The 17,295-nt window shown below is 45.1% G+C and overlaps 2 protein-coding genes across 2 annotated transcripts; both read left to right on the top strand.

Annotated features, from left to right (window-relative positions):
* Positions 1-1,636: 1,636 nt before the first annotated feature.
* LOC311237697 (B-type lectin plumieribetin-like) lies at positions 1,637-2,279 on the top strand (the record flags this gene model as incomplete). The annotated part of the gene is made up of 2 exons (XM_084325667.1): positions 1,637-1,726; positions 1,897-2,279. 2 exons carry the CDS (start codon positions 1,637-1,639, stop codon positions 2,164-2,166), a joined length of 360 nt encoding a protein of 119 aa, XP_084181793.1. The 3' UTR covers positions 2,167-2,279.
* A 7,381-nt stretch (positions 2,280-9,660) lies between these two features.
* Positions 9,661-16,825, top strand: LOC311237769 (B-type lectin plumieribetin-like; the record flags this gene model as incomplete). Its single annotated transcript, XM_084325747.1, has 2 exons — positions 9,661-9,750; positions 16,487-16,825. The coding sequence occupies 2 exons, from the start codon at positions 9,661-9,663 to the stop codon at positions 16,754-16,756; spliced, it is 360 nt and encodes a 119-aa protein (XP_084181873.1). The 3' UTR covers positions 16,757-16,825.
* Positions 16,826-17,295: the final 470 nt, after the last annotated feature.

Below are 17,295 nucleotides of genomic sequence, written 5' to 3'. Positions count from 1 at the left end.
TTGTTTTTATATTTAATACTGTGTTTAGGACTGTGTTTTTATGATCTAGGACTATGTGACGACTAGCACCTAGGGCTGCATTTTAAATTCCATTGTAACATTGTAACAATGACAATAAAGATCATTCTATTATATTCAAAGAGAACAGACTCTGTTTAACAAGGTGTAATGATAGTTTGTTATCAGCGAGCCAGGTGCAGATTCTGCCGAGTTCCGAGCTGAGGGCTTTTTCAACCTGCAACTTGTCCCTGTCAGAGACCAGCAGGGCTGAGTCATCCGCGAACAGGAACAAGTTGCAGTCATAAGCTGATGACATGTCATTTGCATAAATTAGGAACAGTAACGGTCCTAGTATGCTTCCTTGTGGAACACCACAGCTCACTGGGAGGGGGGGGGGGGGTAGTGTACCATTTACCTCCACCATTTATTCTCTCCCCTCCAGGTAGCATTGCATCTGATGAACTATCAAAACCAATTGCTTTTAATTGACAGTGTCAAAAGACTTTTGGAGGTCCAGCATGACCATGCCGCAGTATTTGCCCGCGTCCACCTCTTGTTTTATGTGGTCATTCAAATAGAGAAGGCATGTGTCAGTGGAGTGGGATGTTCTGAAGCCAGATTGGAATTCGTAGATTATTTTCTTTTTTCACGAGGTACTTTTTGACCTGTTCGTAGAAAATGTTTTTCATGACTTTTGAGATGGAGGTAAGAATAGAAACAGGGTGGTAGTTGCCTGGGTCTAATTTGCTGCCTTTTTTGTGCAGGGGGGGTCACTCTCGCAATTTTGAAGTCTTTGGGGACGTATCCCTGTTTTATGGAGAGGTTTATTATGTGGGTGATGACTGATGACTGGGGTGATGGTAGCTGCTGAGTCTCTGAGGAACTTGGAGGGTAGCTGTGTTTTTTCATCTACACGACAACGCAGAGTGAATCACGCTACACCTGGTCTGATGACCTTTGAGCCCCTGAGCCAGTGCTGTGTATACCTTGTACAGTATATCCATGAAACTGTATTATAACACTATTTCTATTCAGGCTAAACCATGTGCAGTTCTTAGTATAAATACCAAGCATTTCAATATACAGTATGAAAGCGTTAAATTTGTTCATCCCAGGATCCGAAATGCTATCATCATCATCCACAGCACATAACGGCACACATCAAATTACGGAGCTAAAAATATGTTTTGTGTATAATTATGCCAGATTAGATTAGGTCTCCACAGAGGGTGTGGGTTGTCTCTCTGCTGGGTCAGGGCCTATAAAAGCCAGAGGTGTCCGACTGGACGACACTTCACTCAACTGCAGCTTCAGCATCAGACTCGTCCACAACCGGCCTGTGAGTAGAGAATCTGTCTAACGCTTCTTTTGCAGCTCTCTTCCTCTGCCACTTTCTGCTTTGTGGTCAAATAGGATAGAGAGCCTACTCTCTAACGTGTTTAACTTGTTTTAGAGCATCTTTTTTTAATAAATTTTATATTTTATTTTACACTTACTCTCTGAAGCATACTTTTCATCCTGTGTATACTGTATGTGGTTCTCTTTTGCGCAACAAAGGTTTTTGCAAGAGAACGAGAATAGAATTGAGAGTCCAAGCACTTGGTCTCAAGCCTCTGTTTTTCTTTCTTTCAGAATCATGAGCAGGAACTACATGTCCAAGTTCGATGAGCTCCGCAAGGGAGATTATCTCATGTCCAACAACCACGAATGGAAGGCTAAGTTCGAGGTCAGTACTTGAGGAACGACAGTGTTCTTCCTCTGAAATGGCGCTAAAGAGATCGCGTAACAGTGCTTTTGGAAAAATACTTTTGTGTGTCAAGGTATACTGTATATATTTGGGTCTTGAGAATTTATTTTTCTAAATCAAATGTATTTGTCTCTGTGCAACTCTCGCAGGAGGATGGTAACTTTGTGATCTACGGCTGGAAGCCCATGTGGACGTCTGACACCGCCGGCAAGCGCGACGCCTGGCGCCTGTGCATGCAGGACGACTGCAACTTTGTCATGTACAAGAGGGACAACAAGATGATGTGGCAGACCAAGACCCAGGCCTCCGGTGCCTTCAAGATGTGCCACATGTACATGCGCAACGACGGCACCATGGTGATCGAGAGGGACGGCGAGGAGGTCTGGACCTCTTCCCAGTCCCAGGGCTTCAAGGCTTAAAATCGCTGGAGCACAGCTGAAGCAGGGAGAAGATCGCGTCACCGTGACCACCATCATGGCTGTACGAACCTCTCTTTGTATGCTCAAAGTTCAATAAAGGGAAGGTTAAAAAAGATATCTGTTTCGTGCTGTTGTCATTTGACTGTCTTCATCTCACCGACTATTCCTCCATCTGGAAAGAGAGAACAGAGGCCTTTGCCCAGAATGTTTCTGTAGTTCTCTTTCTGCCAACATGGCTGCCTGTCGAGTAGGGCCCTGTCAGTCATTTGAAAATAAAAATGGGTAACACTTTATAATAACACTCAGTTATAAGACATTTATAAGGTATTTGTAGATGATGAACTAATCATGAACAAACCATTTATATACATTCGTAAATTATTATTAAATCATTTATAACTATATTTGTATAACATTTACAAATTAGTTATACATTATTTATAACTCATTATCAACATTGTTTGTACTTGATTTGTTCATCATTAAATAATGTTATTTAATGTATAGTAACACATTTTTAGATTCTTTGAAAAATGGATATGAAAAAACTACTATACCTCCATTTATTTGTTCATGTTCAACTAATCATTTGTAAAACATTCTTAAAAGACTTGTCTTTTCATGTTTAACAAATGATTTGTTAGACATTCATAAAACATCTGTAAATCCTTTGCAGATGCTATTGCGTGCTCTAATCTAAAGTGAAGACTATTCATCATTAACAAATGTCTAATAGTTTGTTAATTATTTGTTGACTTTTTCATCACCTGTTACAAATGTTGTAGACAGCTTTCGGATCCACCCTTCTTTGTGACATGCTACATGAGGGTAATAATTCTTTGTATTTTCAGGCTGTATAGGTGCCGACACAGCCTGAAAATACAAAGAATTATTACCCTCATGTCATCATCACATACCGCAATATACTGAGCACACAACCCTTTCACTGCCGCACTACCAAACGGTTAACCCTTTCACTGCGACAATACACAGAAGGTTAACCCTTTCACTGCCACACAACAGCAGGTTAACCCTTTCACTGCCACACTACAGAAGGTTAACCCTTTACTATCACACTACCGACGGTAAACAGTGAAAGGGTGAAAGGTTTGGAACAAACACATCATTCAAATGTAACGTTAGCGCCCACCACATCAAGTATGTCTACCCAAAATATAGGACTATAAGTTGTAGGTCGGAAATTCTGTCACTGTTTGATGTCACAAAGAAGGATGGATCCGAAAGCTGTCTACAACATTTGTAACAGGTGATGAAAAAGTCAACAAATAATTAACAAACTGTATTAAGATAAGATAATAAGATAAGATATTCCTTTATTGATCCCCTTGGGGAAATTCAGGCATCATAGCAGCATGGGGGATGGGGGGGGGGGTACAGGTAGTAAAAACAACACAAGCAGTGTAAACAAATAAGTCAATATAATTTACTATCTAACTAACTGAAATATACAGTATTCACAGTGTCACATAAGGTGCAGAATGCATAAGGTAGTGTTATAATTTACTGTCTAACTAACTGAAATATACAGAATTCACAGTATCACAGTATTCACATAAGGTGCAGTATTCACATAAGGTGCAGTATGCATAAAGTAGTGTTATTGTCCTCCTTGGGGTCCTACAGTGGCGAATCCTTATGGAAGCCAACGGAAGCCAGGCCTCCCTATCAAAATATGAATTAATATCAAATATGAAATATGAAAGAAAAAAAAATTATATTTATATATAAATTTTAATATAGTTTACATTCTTTTTCATCTGTTCATCTGTGTTATATTTTTTTTCTTTTTTTAAATGTCTCCCTCTTCTCCTTCTCACTCTCTCTAACACACTGTCAGACTCACTATGCTCACTGCAGCTAGAGGAGAGGCAGGGGGGAGGTGTCTTTCTCCAGCCTCAACCATGTTATTCATGTATGTAGAGTCCAAAACCCATACTAGCCAATCAGATTCGAGCTGACTGCCACACCTTAAAAGTTTAAAACGGGGCTGTGAGCAGAATAATTAGTCTGGCATCCCCTCTGCACACCTCCCCTCTGCACTCTGAAAATTGTATTAACCCGTGACTGCTCCCACGGGCCGAATATTGCCCCGATCCTCGCGAGATTAAATCCACGGGTACCTCTCGGCGTGCCGAAGCTTTTCCTAAATCACTTCCATCATCGAAAACGAGGGGAAAAGGTCGGCTCGCGACCCTGAAAATGTCACGTGATTTTAAACCTTTTTGCAACCGAATATGTGTCTCGAATTTGCTCCCACGCTGCACGCAAAATCGTGCAAGGAAAAATCGGACCAAAAATGAACAAATGTTCCAGCAGTATTAATGACCCTGATGTAAACAAGACAAACGTCTTTCTCTGGTCTGACTGCATCCCCTTATACAATTGTGTGTATTGAGCCGTACTGTATTGTACCCATTCTGCAATCTGTTAAATAAATAAAAATAAAGTTTGACTGGCCGCCGAGCCATACTGTAGTGTACATGGTGACTGCTTGACTTAAAAAAAAAAAAAAAAAAAAAACATATTAATAAAAATATTTAATACATTTTTTTTTAATAATTTTTTTTTGGCTTCCCCTGTTATTTTACCCACGCGACGCCACTGGGTTCCTATTAGTTCTAGTTGGATGTCTGGCAGCAGTCCCTGCCCACTGTTGTGAAGCCTGATGGCCGCTGGTATGAAGGACTGTCCGAGGCGGTTAGTTGAGTGTCGGGGGGGTATGAGTCTGTGGCTGAACGTGCTTTTCATCTTGACTAGCTCGTCGTAGAGGGGGTGGGAGGGATTCTCCAGGATAGCAGCTTCTTTCTCATCCCCCTCTCTGCCATCACCTCTAGTCTGACCAGCTCGACTCCCACTACGGAGCTAGCCTTCCTCACCAGCTTGTTCAGTTTGTTGGTGTCCCTCGAGTTGATGTAGCCCCCCCAGCATGCCACAGCATAGAAGAGGACGCTGGCCACTACTACTGGTATTAGACATTTGTTAATGATGAATACTCTTCACTTTAGATTAGGGCACGCAATAGCATCTGCAAATGATTTATAGATGTTTTATGAATGTCTAATAAATAATTTGTTGAAAATGAAAAGACAAGTCTGGTAATTGCTTTGTGTGTATTGATAAAAGTCCGCAAATAAGGGGGCGGTCAGGTGGCGTAGCGGAGATTGCGCTCGTCACCAATGCAAGAGGCTGCGGTCTCGACTCCCGGAGTCAGCATTGCTTGAGGCTTGGGCTGATCGTCATACTAACTCGTTTGGCTGGGTTAGGGGGAGGGCAAGTCATGGGTGGGAATCTGGCGTTGTGGACAGGTCAGGTCTGGGCGCTTGCTCAGCGGAGGCAGGACTTGATGAAGGCAGCGTGACCTCCCACGCGTTACACTTCACCAATGAGAGTCCTCGCTGCCAGGTGAAAAAATAGTCACTGGCTGTCGCCGCGCGTGTCGGAGGAAGCGTGCAGATGACTTCAGGGTTCCCTTGTACAGACCAGTAGGAGAACATGCGCACAACAACCAGGTAGGGGAGGGGGGAATTGGCACAACAACTAAATTGGGAAGGGGAGAAAACAGAGAAAAATCGGAAAGAGTGAGGATAAAAAAAATTAATTAAAAATTAAATAAAAGTCCACAAATAAACCGTATTAGACATTTGTTAATGATGAATAGTCTTCACTTTAGATTAGGGCACACAGTAACATCTGCAAATGATTTATAGATCTTTTAGGAATGTTTTACAAATGATTTGTTGAACATGAACAAATAAATGGAGGTCATTTTTTCATATCCATTTTTCAAAGCATCTACAAATGTGTTACTACACATTAAATAACATTATTTAATGATGAACAAACCAAGTAAAAACAATGTTGATAATGAGTTATAGATGATTTATAACTAATTTGTAACTGTTATACAAATATGGTTATAAATGATTTAATAATCACTTACAAATGTATATAAATGGTTTGTTCATAGTTTGTTCATTATCTACAAATACCTTAGAAATGTCTTATAACTTAGTGTTATTATAAAGTGTTACCAAAAAGGTAAAAATAAAACATCAAAAAATTCCCCAGATGAAAAAAAAAACGACGTAATCTTTTCACTGAGGGATATATTTGGAACATATATTTTGAACCCAGCATGAGTTTAATATCACATTTGATGAGTGACAAGGCGTCGTTTCATGCTAGCACCAATCCCTCCCTTTTGTCAGGACAGCCATCTTTGAAGCAGACACATGGCCGGTCTAGACATCACCATTGGGTCTCATTCACCAACGGGCTTAAGACAAAGGATCAGACAACATTTTGTCCTAGCTTCACTTAAGACATTTTTGGGCCGATTTTGGGATTCACGAACAGTCCCTTCTCCTGGATTCGGTCTTAACTAAGAGCAGGATTTAGGAGCACTGAAGATTAGTCATAAGTCGGACAGACTGGTGTGCGCCGTGTTCTTACAGTCTTTATTTGGGAGGAATCATGGTGAATGTGTTCATGTTAACTCTACAGACATCCTTGGAATTAGTGCGCAACAAAACCGTATAAATATGGAATATTAATACAGTCTATTCCACTATAGGTATAGTGTGCTGTATGATGACAATACATTTGTATCTAATACAATTTTGATCCATCGCAAATCGCTTCCTCGCTACCTGTTGAATACAGGACACTGCTGACCCTTGTTTTGCGCACAGGCCTCGCATTATAATTTCCATAAAAACTGTTGCAATCTTTGGACCTTCACACTTATTGGGTCTCATTCCCGGACGAATTTACGACCAAAAATTTCGTCTTAGCCAGATTTCGGCCCATTTAAGACATATTAGGGCTGGGAGCACGAGTCCCCAAATTTTCCTGAGATCAGATTTGATCGTGGCTGAGAGCAGATTTAAGAGTGCTGAGGAGAAGTCTTATGATTGATAGACTAATTTAAAATTGTATTAACTTGACAGACTGTGTTCTCATAGTGATTCCTTCATGTTAACGCTACAGGCCTCCTTGGAATTAATTACTTAATCATAATTAAAATAAATATGACAATATTTGTACGATAAGAAATTACGCATTTGATGTCAGAAAAATAAATAATATGGATTAATCTGATCACAGGGCAGCTGCTTAACCATATCTGAACCAGCTATTTTGGACAAATGTATAATTACTTTAATTACTCAGATATTCAAACACAATTATGCAACTATTGTGAAATGATTGAAAATAATAATTATTTAATGCCTTCTGTGGAATTTGTATTTCTTATTTGTTACACATCTGTTTTAATGATTAATTATATACATTTGAAAGAATGCAGGTCAACATGCAATGTATCCCATTGATTGGTATACAATGGGACAGACCTTTGATTGATTGATTGATTGATTGATTGATTGATTGATTGATTGATTGATTGATTGATTGATTGATTGATTGAAAACTTTATTAACAGATTGCAGAATGGGTACAGTACAGTACAGCTCAATTACATGCAATTGTTAAGGGGATGCAGACCATAGAAAGACTTTCGTCTTGTTTACATCAGGGTCCCCCATTTTCAATTCATCATAACATATATGACACACACGACATACAGATAGACAGTCCTGCTACATCTATACATTTATGACATACCAGATTTGCAAATACAGTACTGTTTGTGATACAAAAATAGTCCAGAAAAGAGAGTATATACATTTGACGGAAACTGTTGGAGGAGATTGGGTAGGAGGGGTGGGTGGGGGACACTGTACAAGCAAAACTGTACATTGGAATATTGACAAAACCATACTTGGTCATTTACTGTACATTGAAGGGGGTTGATATAGCTATAAACCTGCATTCCTTCGAATATATCATTAATCAATTAAACGTATATTGAAATACACTATATAGCCTATATACCAACACTGAAATGACAGTGGATAAATAAATAAATAAATAAATAAGAACTAAAGCTGATTGCATGGAAATAGCAAGTCTTGTGTGCGCCAGTATGGCCTACGTGTCTATGAACAGTATAGGCTTAATATATTCTAGTTACTTGTTTCATTAGGATTTAGTAGATACTATGCTCTGCCTCTGCTCTACGTACAGTATAAGTACAGACTGTACTGTACCTATACTGTACGTAGCGCAGAGCATATAGTATCTACTAAATCCTAATGCAACAAGTCATTAATGGAATAATAAGCCTATACTGCGTTCATTCATTACGCCGTACAGTATACTGCACGTGTGTGTGTGCGCGCACGCTACGGCAGGTGTACCACGAGCTGTATTATGATGACAATACATTAATCTAATCTCATTTTGATGGGTCCCAATTTAGACTTGCAAAGCGCTTCCGCAACCATTTCCACACAGCGTCATTACTTTGCCTTATAAGGAGCTCTGGAGGCGTTGTTTTGTATGCAAATGACCTGAACGGGAACGCGCTTTTGAGTTTACGACAGAATCACATTCGCCAAGCAGATATCAGATAATATCATTTGTGCGACCGTTTCAGCCACTTAAGACATATTACAAGCACGTTCAGGACTCAGAGTGAACTTGTCATTGATTCTGTCTCAGTGGTTCCAAGATAAGTCTTCCAGAATAACTCTTTGAAAAATGTTCGGGAATGAGACCCATTGAACTTCAGCTGGTCATCAATCATTATCCCTAATTATTTGTAAGTATTTCATTTGGGAGCCTGTGTGTGTAGACTATATAAGTCTTATGTAGCGCTACCAGCTCTTACTGGGGGTCTTTTGAATTACCCACACAGGGGCCAACCCTGGAACGATCTGGTTTGCTTGGTCTGATGACCTTTGAGCCCCTGAGCCAGTGCTGTGTATAGCTTGTACAGTATATCCCTGAAACTGTGTTATAACATTTTCTATTCAGGTTAAGCCATGTGCAGATACTTAGTATAAATACCAAGCATTGCAATATACAGTATGAAAGCGTTTCCTTTTTTCATCCCAGGATCCCAAATGCTATCATCATCCACAGCACATAACGGCACACATCAAATTACGGAGCTAAAAACATGTTTTGTGTATAATTATGCCAGATTAGATTAGGTCTCCACAGAGGGTGTGGGTTGTCTCTCTGCTGGGTCAGGGCCTATAAAAGCCAGAGGTGTCCGACTGGAAGAGACTTCACTCAGCTGCAGCTTCAGCATCAGACTCGTCCACAACCGGCCTGTGAGTAGAGAATCTGTCTAACGCTTCTTTTGCAGCTCTCTTCCTCTGCCTCTTTTTGCTCTGTGGTAAAATAGGATAGAGATGGCATCTCGGTTTATATTTAACTTGTTTTAGACTAGAGCATCTTTCTTTTAATGCATTTTATTTTCACTTACTCTCTGAAGCATACTTTTATCCTGTGTATATGTGGTTCTCCTCTTTTGCGCAACAAATGTTTTTGCAAGAGAACGAGAATAGAATTGAGAGTCCAAGCACTTGGTCTCAAGCCTCTGTTTTTCTTTCTTTCAGAATCATGAGCAGGAACTACATGTCCAAGTTCGATGAGCTCCGCAAGGGAGATTATCTCATGTCCAACAACCATGAATGGAAGGCTCAGTTCCAGGTCAGTACTTGAGGAACGACAGTGTTCTTCCTCTGAAATGGCGCAAAAAATATGGCGTAACTGTGCTTTTGGAAAAATAATTTTGTGTGTCAAGGTAATAAGGTATACTGTATATATTTGGGTCTTGAGAATTTATTTTTCAACTTTTTTCCCCTCAAAATTCTATCTTAGAATTCTTCCTGTAGCCATCGACATCATCATCAGAATGTTAAAGGGATAGTTCAGATTATTTGGAACCGTAGCTGTTACAAAGGGTCAGATTAAACCGAATATATGTATTTATTGATTGATATATATTGCATAATATTTGTATATCGTTTGATATCCCTTGTGTATTCTTTGTACATATACACGGAATATCCCTTTAACCTACTACAGACCATAATATTTCGTTCTCTTATTGGATGGCGTGCCACCAGCGCCAGTGTCTTACCCCCAGAGTCGAGTTCAAAGCTACCGTCAAGGCTTGTCTCAACATGCCCGGTTCTGCCCAGGACTACGAGACAGGAATAAGGCTGGTACTAGTTTGTTCCCCCAACATATAAATATGGCGCAGGTGAATACAGAAGTAGTTCAGTCCGCAGTTCAGTTCGAGTTCGAGTTACCCAAGTGAAGCCTCACCCACTATGCAACGTGCGGTGAAGTGGGCCCGTATTGCCCCAAGATAGAGTCTTGTTTATCCTAATACGTTTGTTCAACGTATCGTTCGCTCCTTACTAGTAAGCCTTCATCACGAGTCAAAGACCAAGTGAAGTGAGCAATTGTGTGTCTAAATAGAGCACTTATAGCCGCGTGCGAATAGGATAGTAAAGTATCAGGGCTTGGTTGGATAACGTCAAGTTCGACTTAGTTGATGTGAAGTACAGCGCACCGGAGGATCTACACCGGTGATTGCAGAGCCCCTCTCCGGCTGGATTATTATTCTTATTGCTTTTAACCATGCTTGATGTTGGAGCGGAGAAGAATCGTCTACACCCACTGCTGTGGGACCTGCCCGTGAGGACCATCATTCGAGCCCGTCTCTATTGGAGAGGCTGACCGGCTTCCACCTGTGCCGCACGCATACTGGGATTACAGTCGCTGCCTTTCGTCTGCTGAGCAGGGAGTAATATACCGCCTCCGGGAGCCTATTGAGTCCCCGCTGACCCAGACTTTGCATTAGAGCATTGCCTCCCCCTGCTGGCTTACAACCGGTGGAACCCCCTACCAGTATCCCCTAGATATAATTCCTAATATTCAAGTTGTATTATTATCTCATGCGTAATATGAGAATGGACATTCATTATTGATTTGCCTACGCACATTCCTTTGCCTTACAAGTGCATTCAATTAAAGTATATTATGTATTCTTGCTGCTAATAAATACTTAAAGACAACTTTGTGTAGAACCGATTCATTGTGGGGAAGTGTTCTCATCATATACTCGTGTACAGTATGGCCAGTATAATGTACATAAGACGGTAGTGGTTTAATGATACCATACTTGATTAATACAGTCAGGGAATTGTACCCCTCAGTTACAATTGGTCCTTCGAGCCGGAGGGTAACTAGTGTAATATTAATATAGTGGTAATAATATTGACATGGCCAATGATGAACACTCCACAAAACGGTTCTCCTAAAGTAGATCGCCCGCAGCGTAGACGGCAGACACCTCAGTACTTAGAGGATTACGTTGCCAATATACTACCTAGCTTTCTACAGACGGTAAACGCGGAAAAAGTAGATAGTAAAATTATGTCCGACCCTATCGACCAGGCTACCCCGCCAACAGAGGCCCTAGTGGGTTCTAACGTAACTGACCAAGCTCACGGTGGGGACCAGGAGGGACATGACATGACTTTACCCCCAGACAACGCCAACGGGACAGTCCCCGGAGAGCTCCAGGATAAAGAAAGCGCTCCAGGGACGGAACCCGACCCACTACCAGAAGAGAAGCGCGCCCAGGAGACGGACCTCGAGGCGCGCCCAGAGAACGGATCTCCAACGAGTACTGCCGGGAGCCGATCGCCTCGAACGGCATCTTCCCCCAGCGAGGCGGACAAGATGCTGGCGCAGGCACTCATCGCCACCCTGGCAGCCTCCACCGAACGCGATCGACTTCAAGCGCAACAGACGCGCGAGCGCAAACATTCTGCAGCCGAGCGAGAGCGCTTCCAGGCGCAACAAAGGAGTGAAAACGACCGCATAAGACTGGAGACCAGACGCCTTCAGACGGAAGAGAACATTGAAAGAAGCCGCGCCGATGCACAGCACGCCGCCGCCAATGCACAGCGCGACGTCGCAAATGCACAGCTCCACGCCGCCCATGCCAGCGCCAATGCCCAGCGCGACGCCGCCAACGCACAGCGCGACGCTGCCCAGGCCAGCGCCAATGCGCAGCGCGACGCCGCCAATGCCCAGCGCGAAGCAGCGCGCGACGCAGCCCATGCCCAGCGCGAGGCAGAGCGCGACCGGCTGCAGGCGCAGCTGATGGACAAATTGGTTGCCATGGCGACACCCCCTCTCTCCGCACGGAGCTCCCGGAGATCGTCGCGACAAGGGTCTAGGACACATTCCCCTACCCGACCAAGCGACCCGGGACCCCGCCAACAGGAGGCTCCTGTCAACGTCTCCGAACCCCCTCCCCGGCCGGTCCATACGAGACCCAGCAACCGGGAAGAACCGGACCACGCCGAGAGACTGAACAGAAGACTCCAGGTCCTAGCAGAGGGAGAGGAGGAGGAAGAGGAGGAATGTCAAGCCGACCAGCAGCAACGTACGCTGGACCAGGAGGCCCAGTACAGCCCCGACCAGCAGCAACGTACTCTGGACCAGAAGGCCCAGTACAGCCCAGAAGTCAGCCCCGAGGCCCTGCGCTACAAACCCCCGACTCAACTCACGGGTGAGTTTGACGCACCGCCAGCCCCGAGGAACAGCACCTGGGTACCCGGCCCTTGGTACCCACCAAGTACCAGCCCAAGACAACACGTAAGAGGAGACTCGCCTAGGAGGCCTCTCCCCCAACGCTCACCGATGTGCCAGTCATCCATGGCATCGTACCTTGGCACACCGACGTTCCCGGACTTCACACACGAGAACAGAGCACAGTACACAGAGCTACGAATGTGCTTAGAGACTATGCTGTCCGACGTACCAGATGAACCGTACAAGTATGCTATCCTACTCAAGCACCTGAAGGTGCCCAGAGCGCACAATATAGCGCTGGCATATTCCAGCTCTACTACCCCATACACCGCGGCTCTAGTAGCCCTCGACCAACGTTATGGACGCATATGGGACTACGTGATACAGGAGATAAGAGACATTGACCGTCTCCCCCCAGCCAGAGACAACAGAGCATTAGATGACCTCGCTATCAAGGTACAGTCCCTGGTAGGGATGCTGGGGTCCCAAAAGGAGAAAGGGATCTATGAACTGTACGCTAACTCTAATGTAGAGAGGATACTAGAGAAGCTCCCTCCCGCCCGACAAGAGCGCTTTCGGCGGCAGAGAGACCACCGCGACCCCAACGGTCCAGAGGCATCCCTCCTAGACCTATCTGAGTTCCTCGCCAGGGAGGTCAGTAGCCTACGACTCGACACGTTCGTATGGAGTGGACCAAGCCCAAGACTCGGACCTCGGGGATCAACAGATAACCGTCGGTTGGTGACCGTTATGCACCAAGCCGAATCAGTACCGCAGCACAAGAACCACAACACCCCCTCGACGAAAGAGGACCAGTGGAAGATTGAGTGCCAGTACTGTGAGGGAGAACATCGGCTGTACCAATGCGACACTTTCGGGAAGCTGACCACGGACGAGGTGAGTCAGTGGATCAAGGACCACCGCCGCTGCTTCCGCTGCGCGCGCAGCCACCTAGCAGCTGAGTGCCGCTTGAAGAAGAAGTGCAGCAGGTGCGGTGGCACCCACTTGGAGGTCCTGCATGACATCAACAGGCGTCAGCCAGGACAACAGAGTGGGCCCGTCGCGGTAATGTACCATGCCGAGGCGGTGGCACCAGCACCAAAGTTCCACCAGACCGCTCCCTGGTGTCCCGACTGCTACAGCAGACACTGGGAGTCACGGTGCGACTCGCACCATATAGATTCTGTGTCACCACAGACAGGTGACAACCCCCCCGAGACAGGAGTGCTCCACATAGACCCCAAGCAGAGCGGGACCCCCCGAGTGCTCCTCAAAGTGGTCAGAGTGCTCCTGAGCTACGAGGACAAGGTCCTGGACACTTACGCCGTCCTGGACGATGGGTCTGAAAAGACTCTCCTCCTCGCTTCCGCAGCAGCCCAGTTGGGCCTGCGGGGTGTCAAAGATACCATGACCATACGCACCATCAGAAGGGACCAGAAGACCATAAAAGGTGAAAGGGTCTCCTTCAAGATAGCAGCGGTGGACCAGCCCGAGAAGCAGTATAGTATAACCAACGTCTTCACCAGCCACGACATAGGCCTGTCTCAGTACACCTACCCCATCCCACAGCTGATGGCTAAGTATGTGCACCTACGTCAACTACCTATACCGCTTATCGACGGCGCCACACCGACCCTGCTCATCGGCTCCGACCACGCGGACCTCATTCTCCCAATTGAGGCGGCCCACATCGGACCCAAAGGATGCCCAGTCGCGGTTCAGACCCGACTGGGATGGACGCTCCAGGGCCCCCTCTACGGACTTGACAGTCAACCCACGTCTACACGCTGCCTACACACAAAGGCGAGCGACACCGGCCACTCCCTCGTACAGCAGAGGCTATTGACATTAAGCGAGAGGCCCGTGAGAGAACCGTGGGCACCAGAGGGAGTTCGGAACTCCACCCCCCTCAGCTGCGCTCCAGACGTAGCTGACCTCGAACCCAGCACCCCAAGCGACTCCTTGACGGGGCGGCCGGGACCGGCCCCTCCTCAGACGGGGTACAGAGCAAACAAGAGAAACAGACGGAGGAGGAGGAGGCACAGCCAAGCACAGATCAAAGCAGTCTCAGGCCCGCTTCCTCCTAAGCCCCCCTTCATCCCGTCCAGTCGTCATGACCATAGACCAGTCACTACCCCGAGCTGCGTGGCCGGCCGGCCGCGTAAGCAAAGTGACCACTGGTGCCGACGGAAAGGTCAGAGTGGCAGAATTGCTCGTCCAAGGGCGGACCTACAACCGACCCGTGGCGAGGCTGATAGAGTCGCCAAGGCTCCCCGACTCGCTTAATGACGACCATGACCCCTGACTTTGTGAACTGCCTACCCTCACAACGGACATTGAGTAGTGGACAGTGCGGTTAATCTGTCTCTGCTTAGCTAATTAGGTGGGACTAATTAGGAGGCGGCTGTTACAAAGGGTCAGATTAAACCGAATATATGTATTTATTGATTGATATATATTGCATAATATTTGTATATCGTTTGATATCCCTTGTGTATTCTTTGTACATATACACGGAATATCCCTTTAACCTACTACAGACCATAATATTTCGTTCTCTTATTGGATGGCGTGCCACCAGCGCCAGTGTCTTACCCCCAGAGTCGAGTTCAAAGCTACCGTCAAGGCTTGTCTCAACATGCCCGGTTCTGCCCAGGACTACGAGACAGGAATAAGGCTGGTACTAGTTTGTTCCCCCAACATATAAATATGGCGCAGGTGAATACAGAAGTAGTTCAGTCCGCAGTTCAGTTCGAGTTCGAGTTACCCAAGTGAAGCCTCACCCACTATGCAACGTGCGGTGAAGTGGGCCCGTATTGCCCCAAGATAGAGTCTTGTTTATCCTAATACGTTTGTTCAACGTATCGTTCGCTCCTTACTAGTAAGCCTTCATCACGAGTCAAAGACCAAGTGAAGTGAGCAATTGTGTGTCTAAATAGAGCACTTATAGCCGCGTGCGAATAGGATAGTAAAGTATCAGGGCTTGGTTGGATAACGTCAAGTTCGACTTAGTTGATGTGAAGTACCGCGCACCGGAGGATCTACACCGGTGATTGCAGAGCCCCTCTCCGGCTGGATTATTATTCTTATTGCTTTTAACCATGCTGTTGGAGCGGAGAAGAATCGTCTACACCCACTGCTGTGGGACCTGCCCGTGAGGACCATCATTCGAGCCCGTCTCTATTGGAGAGGCTGACCGGCTTCCACCTGTGCCGCACGCATACTGGGATTACAGTCGCTGCCTTTCGTCTGCTGAGCAGGGAGTAATATACCGCCTCCGGGAGCCTATTGAGTCCCCGCTGACCCAGACTTTGCATTAGAGCATTGCCTCCCCCTGCTGGCTTACAACCGGTGGAACCCCCTACCAGTATCCCCTAGATATAATTCCTAATATTCAAGTTGTATTATTATCTCATGCGTAATATGAGAATGGACATTCATTATTGATTTGCCTACGCACATTCCTTTGCCTTACAAGTGCATTCAATTCAAGTATATTATGTATTCTTGCTGCTAATAAATACTTAAAGACAACTTTGTGTAGAACCGATTCATTGTGGGGAAGTGTTCTCATCATATACTCGTGTACAGTATGGCCAGTATAATGTACATAAGACGGTAGTGGTTTAATGATACCATACTTGATTAATACAGTCAGGGAATTGTACCCCTCAGTTACAGTAGCCATATTTGTTACTTACCCACGATGATCACATAAATCAGTCAGATCCTTTTAGTTCTCAATATTCTAATAACTGCGGTGCGACTGTACACCTGGAAGGGTTGGTGACATCTATCTTCCATCTATGTCTCTGTGCAACTCTCGCAGGAGGACGGTAACTTCGTGATCTACGGCTGGAAGCCCATGTGGACGTCTGACACCGCCGGCCAGCGCGACGCCTGGCGCCTGTGCATGCAGGACGACTGCAACTTCGTCATGTACAAGAGGGACAACAAGATGATGTGGCAGACCAAGACCCAGGCCTCCGGTGCCTTCAAGATGTGCCACATGTACATGCGCAACGACGGCACCATGGTGATCGAGAGGGACGGCGAGGAGGTCTGGACCTCTTCCCAGTCCAAGGGCTTCAAGGCTTAAAGTCGCTGGAGCACAGCTGGAGCAGAGGGAGAAGATCACGCCACCGTGACCACCATCATGGCTGTACGAACCTCTCTTTGTATGCTCAATGTTCAATAAAGTGAAGGGTAAAAAAGATATCTGTTTCGTGCTGTTGTCATTTGACTGTCTTCATCTCACCGTCTATCCCTCCATCTGGAAAGAGAGAACAGAGGCCTTTGCCCGGAATGTTTGTGTAGTTCTCTTTCTGCCAACATGGCTGCCTGTGACCGTTGGTAACCGCTTTCAAAAGAAAATGTCTAATTTCTGTGCAGCGGTAGAGTAGATAAAACATTGTAAAGGCACGATATTTCACTGCGACTTGTAATAAAACACCAATTTATTACATTTTAGTTGATATGTTTCTCACATATCAACACATTGGCATACAATAGAGGCCTCTATTGAAGAACAAATTGTTGTTGTTCCTCCCATGAGTTTTGAGCAAGAGATTATGAACAGAGTAGTCATTTGAATAAAAATAAAACATCAAAAAAATTCCCCAGATGAAAAGAATTCCT

Source organism: Notolepis coatsorum (genome assembly GCF_963971535.1).
Source record: "Notolepis coatsorum genome assembly, chromosome: 12".
Lineage (NCBI taxonomy): Eukaryota > Metazoa > Chordata > Actinopteri > Aulopiformes > Paralepididae > Notolepis > Notolepis coatsorum.
The sequence above is the reverse complement of the archived record's forward strand: the minus strand, read 5'-3'. Positions and strand labels throughout refer to the sequence as shown.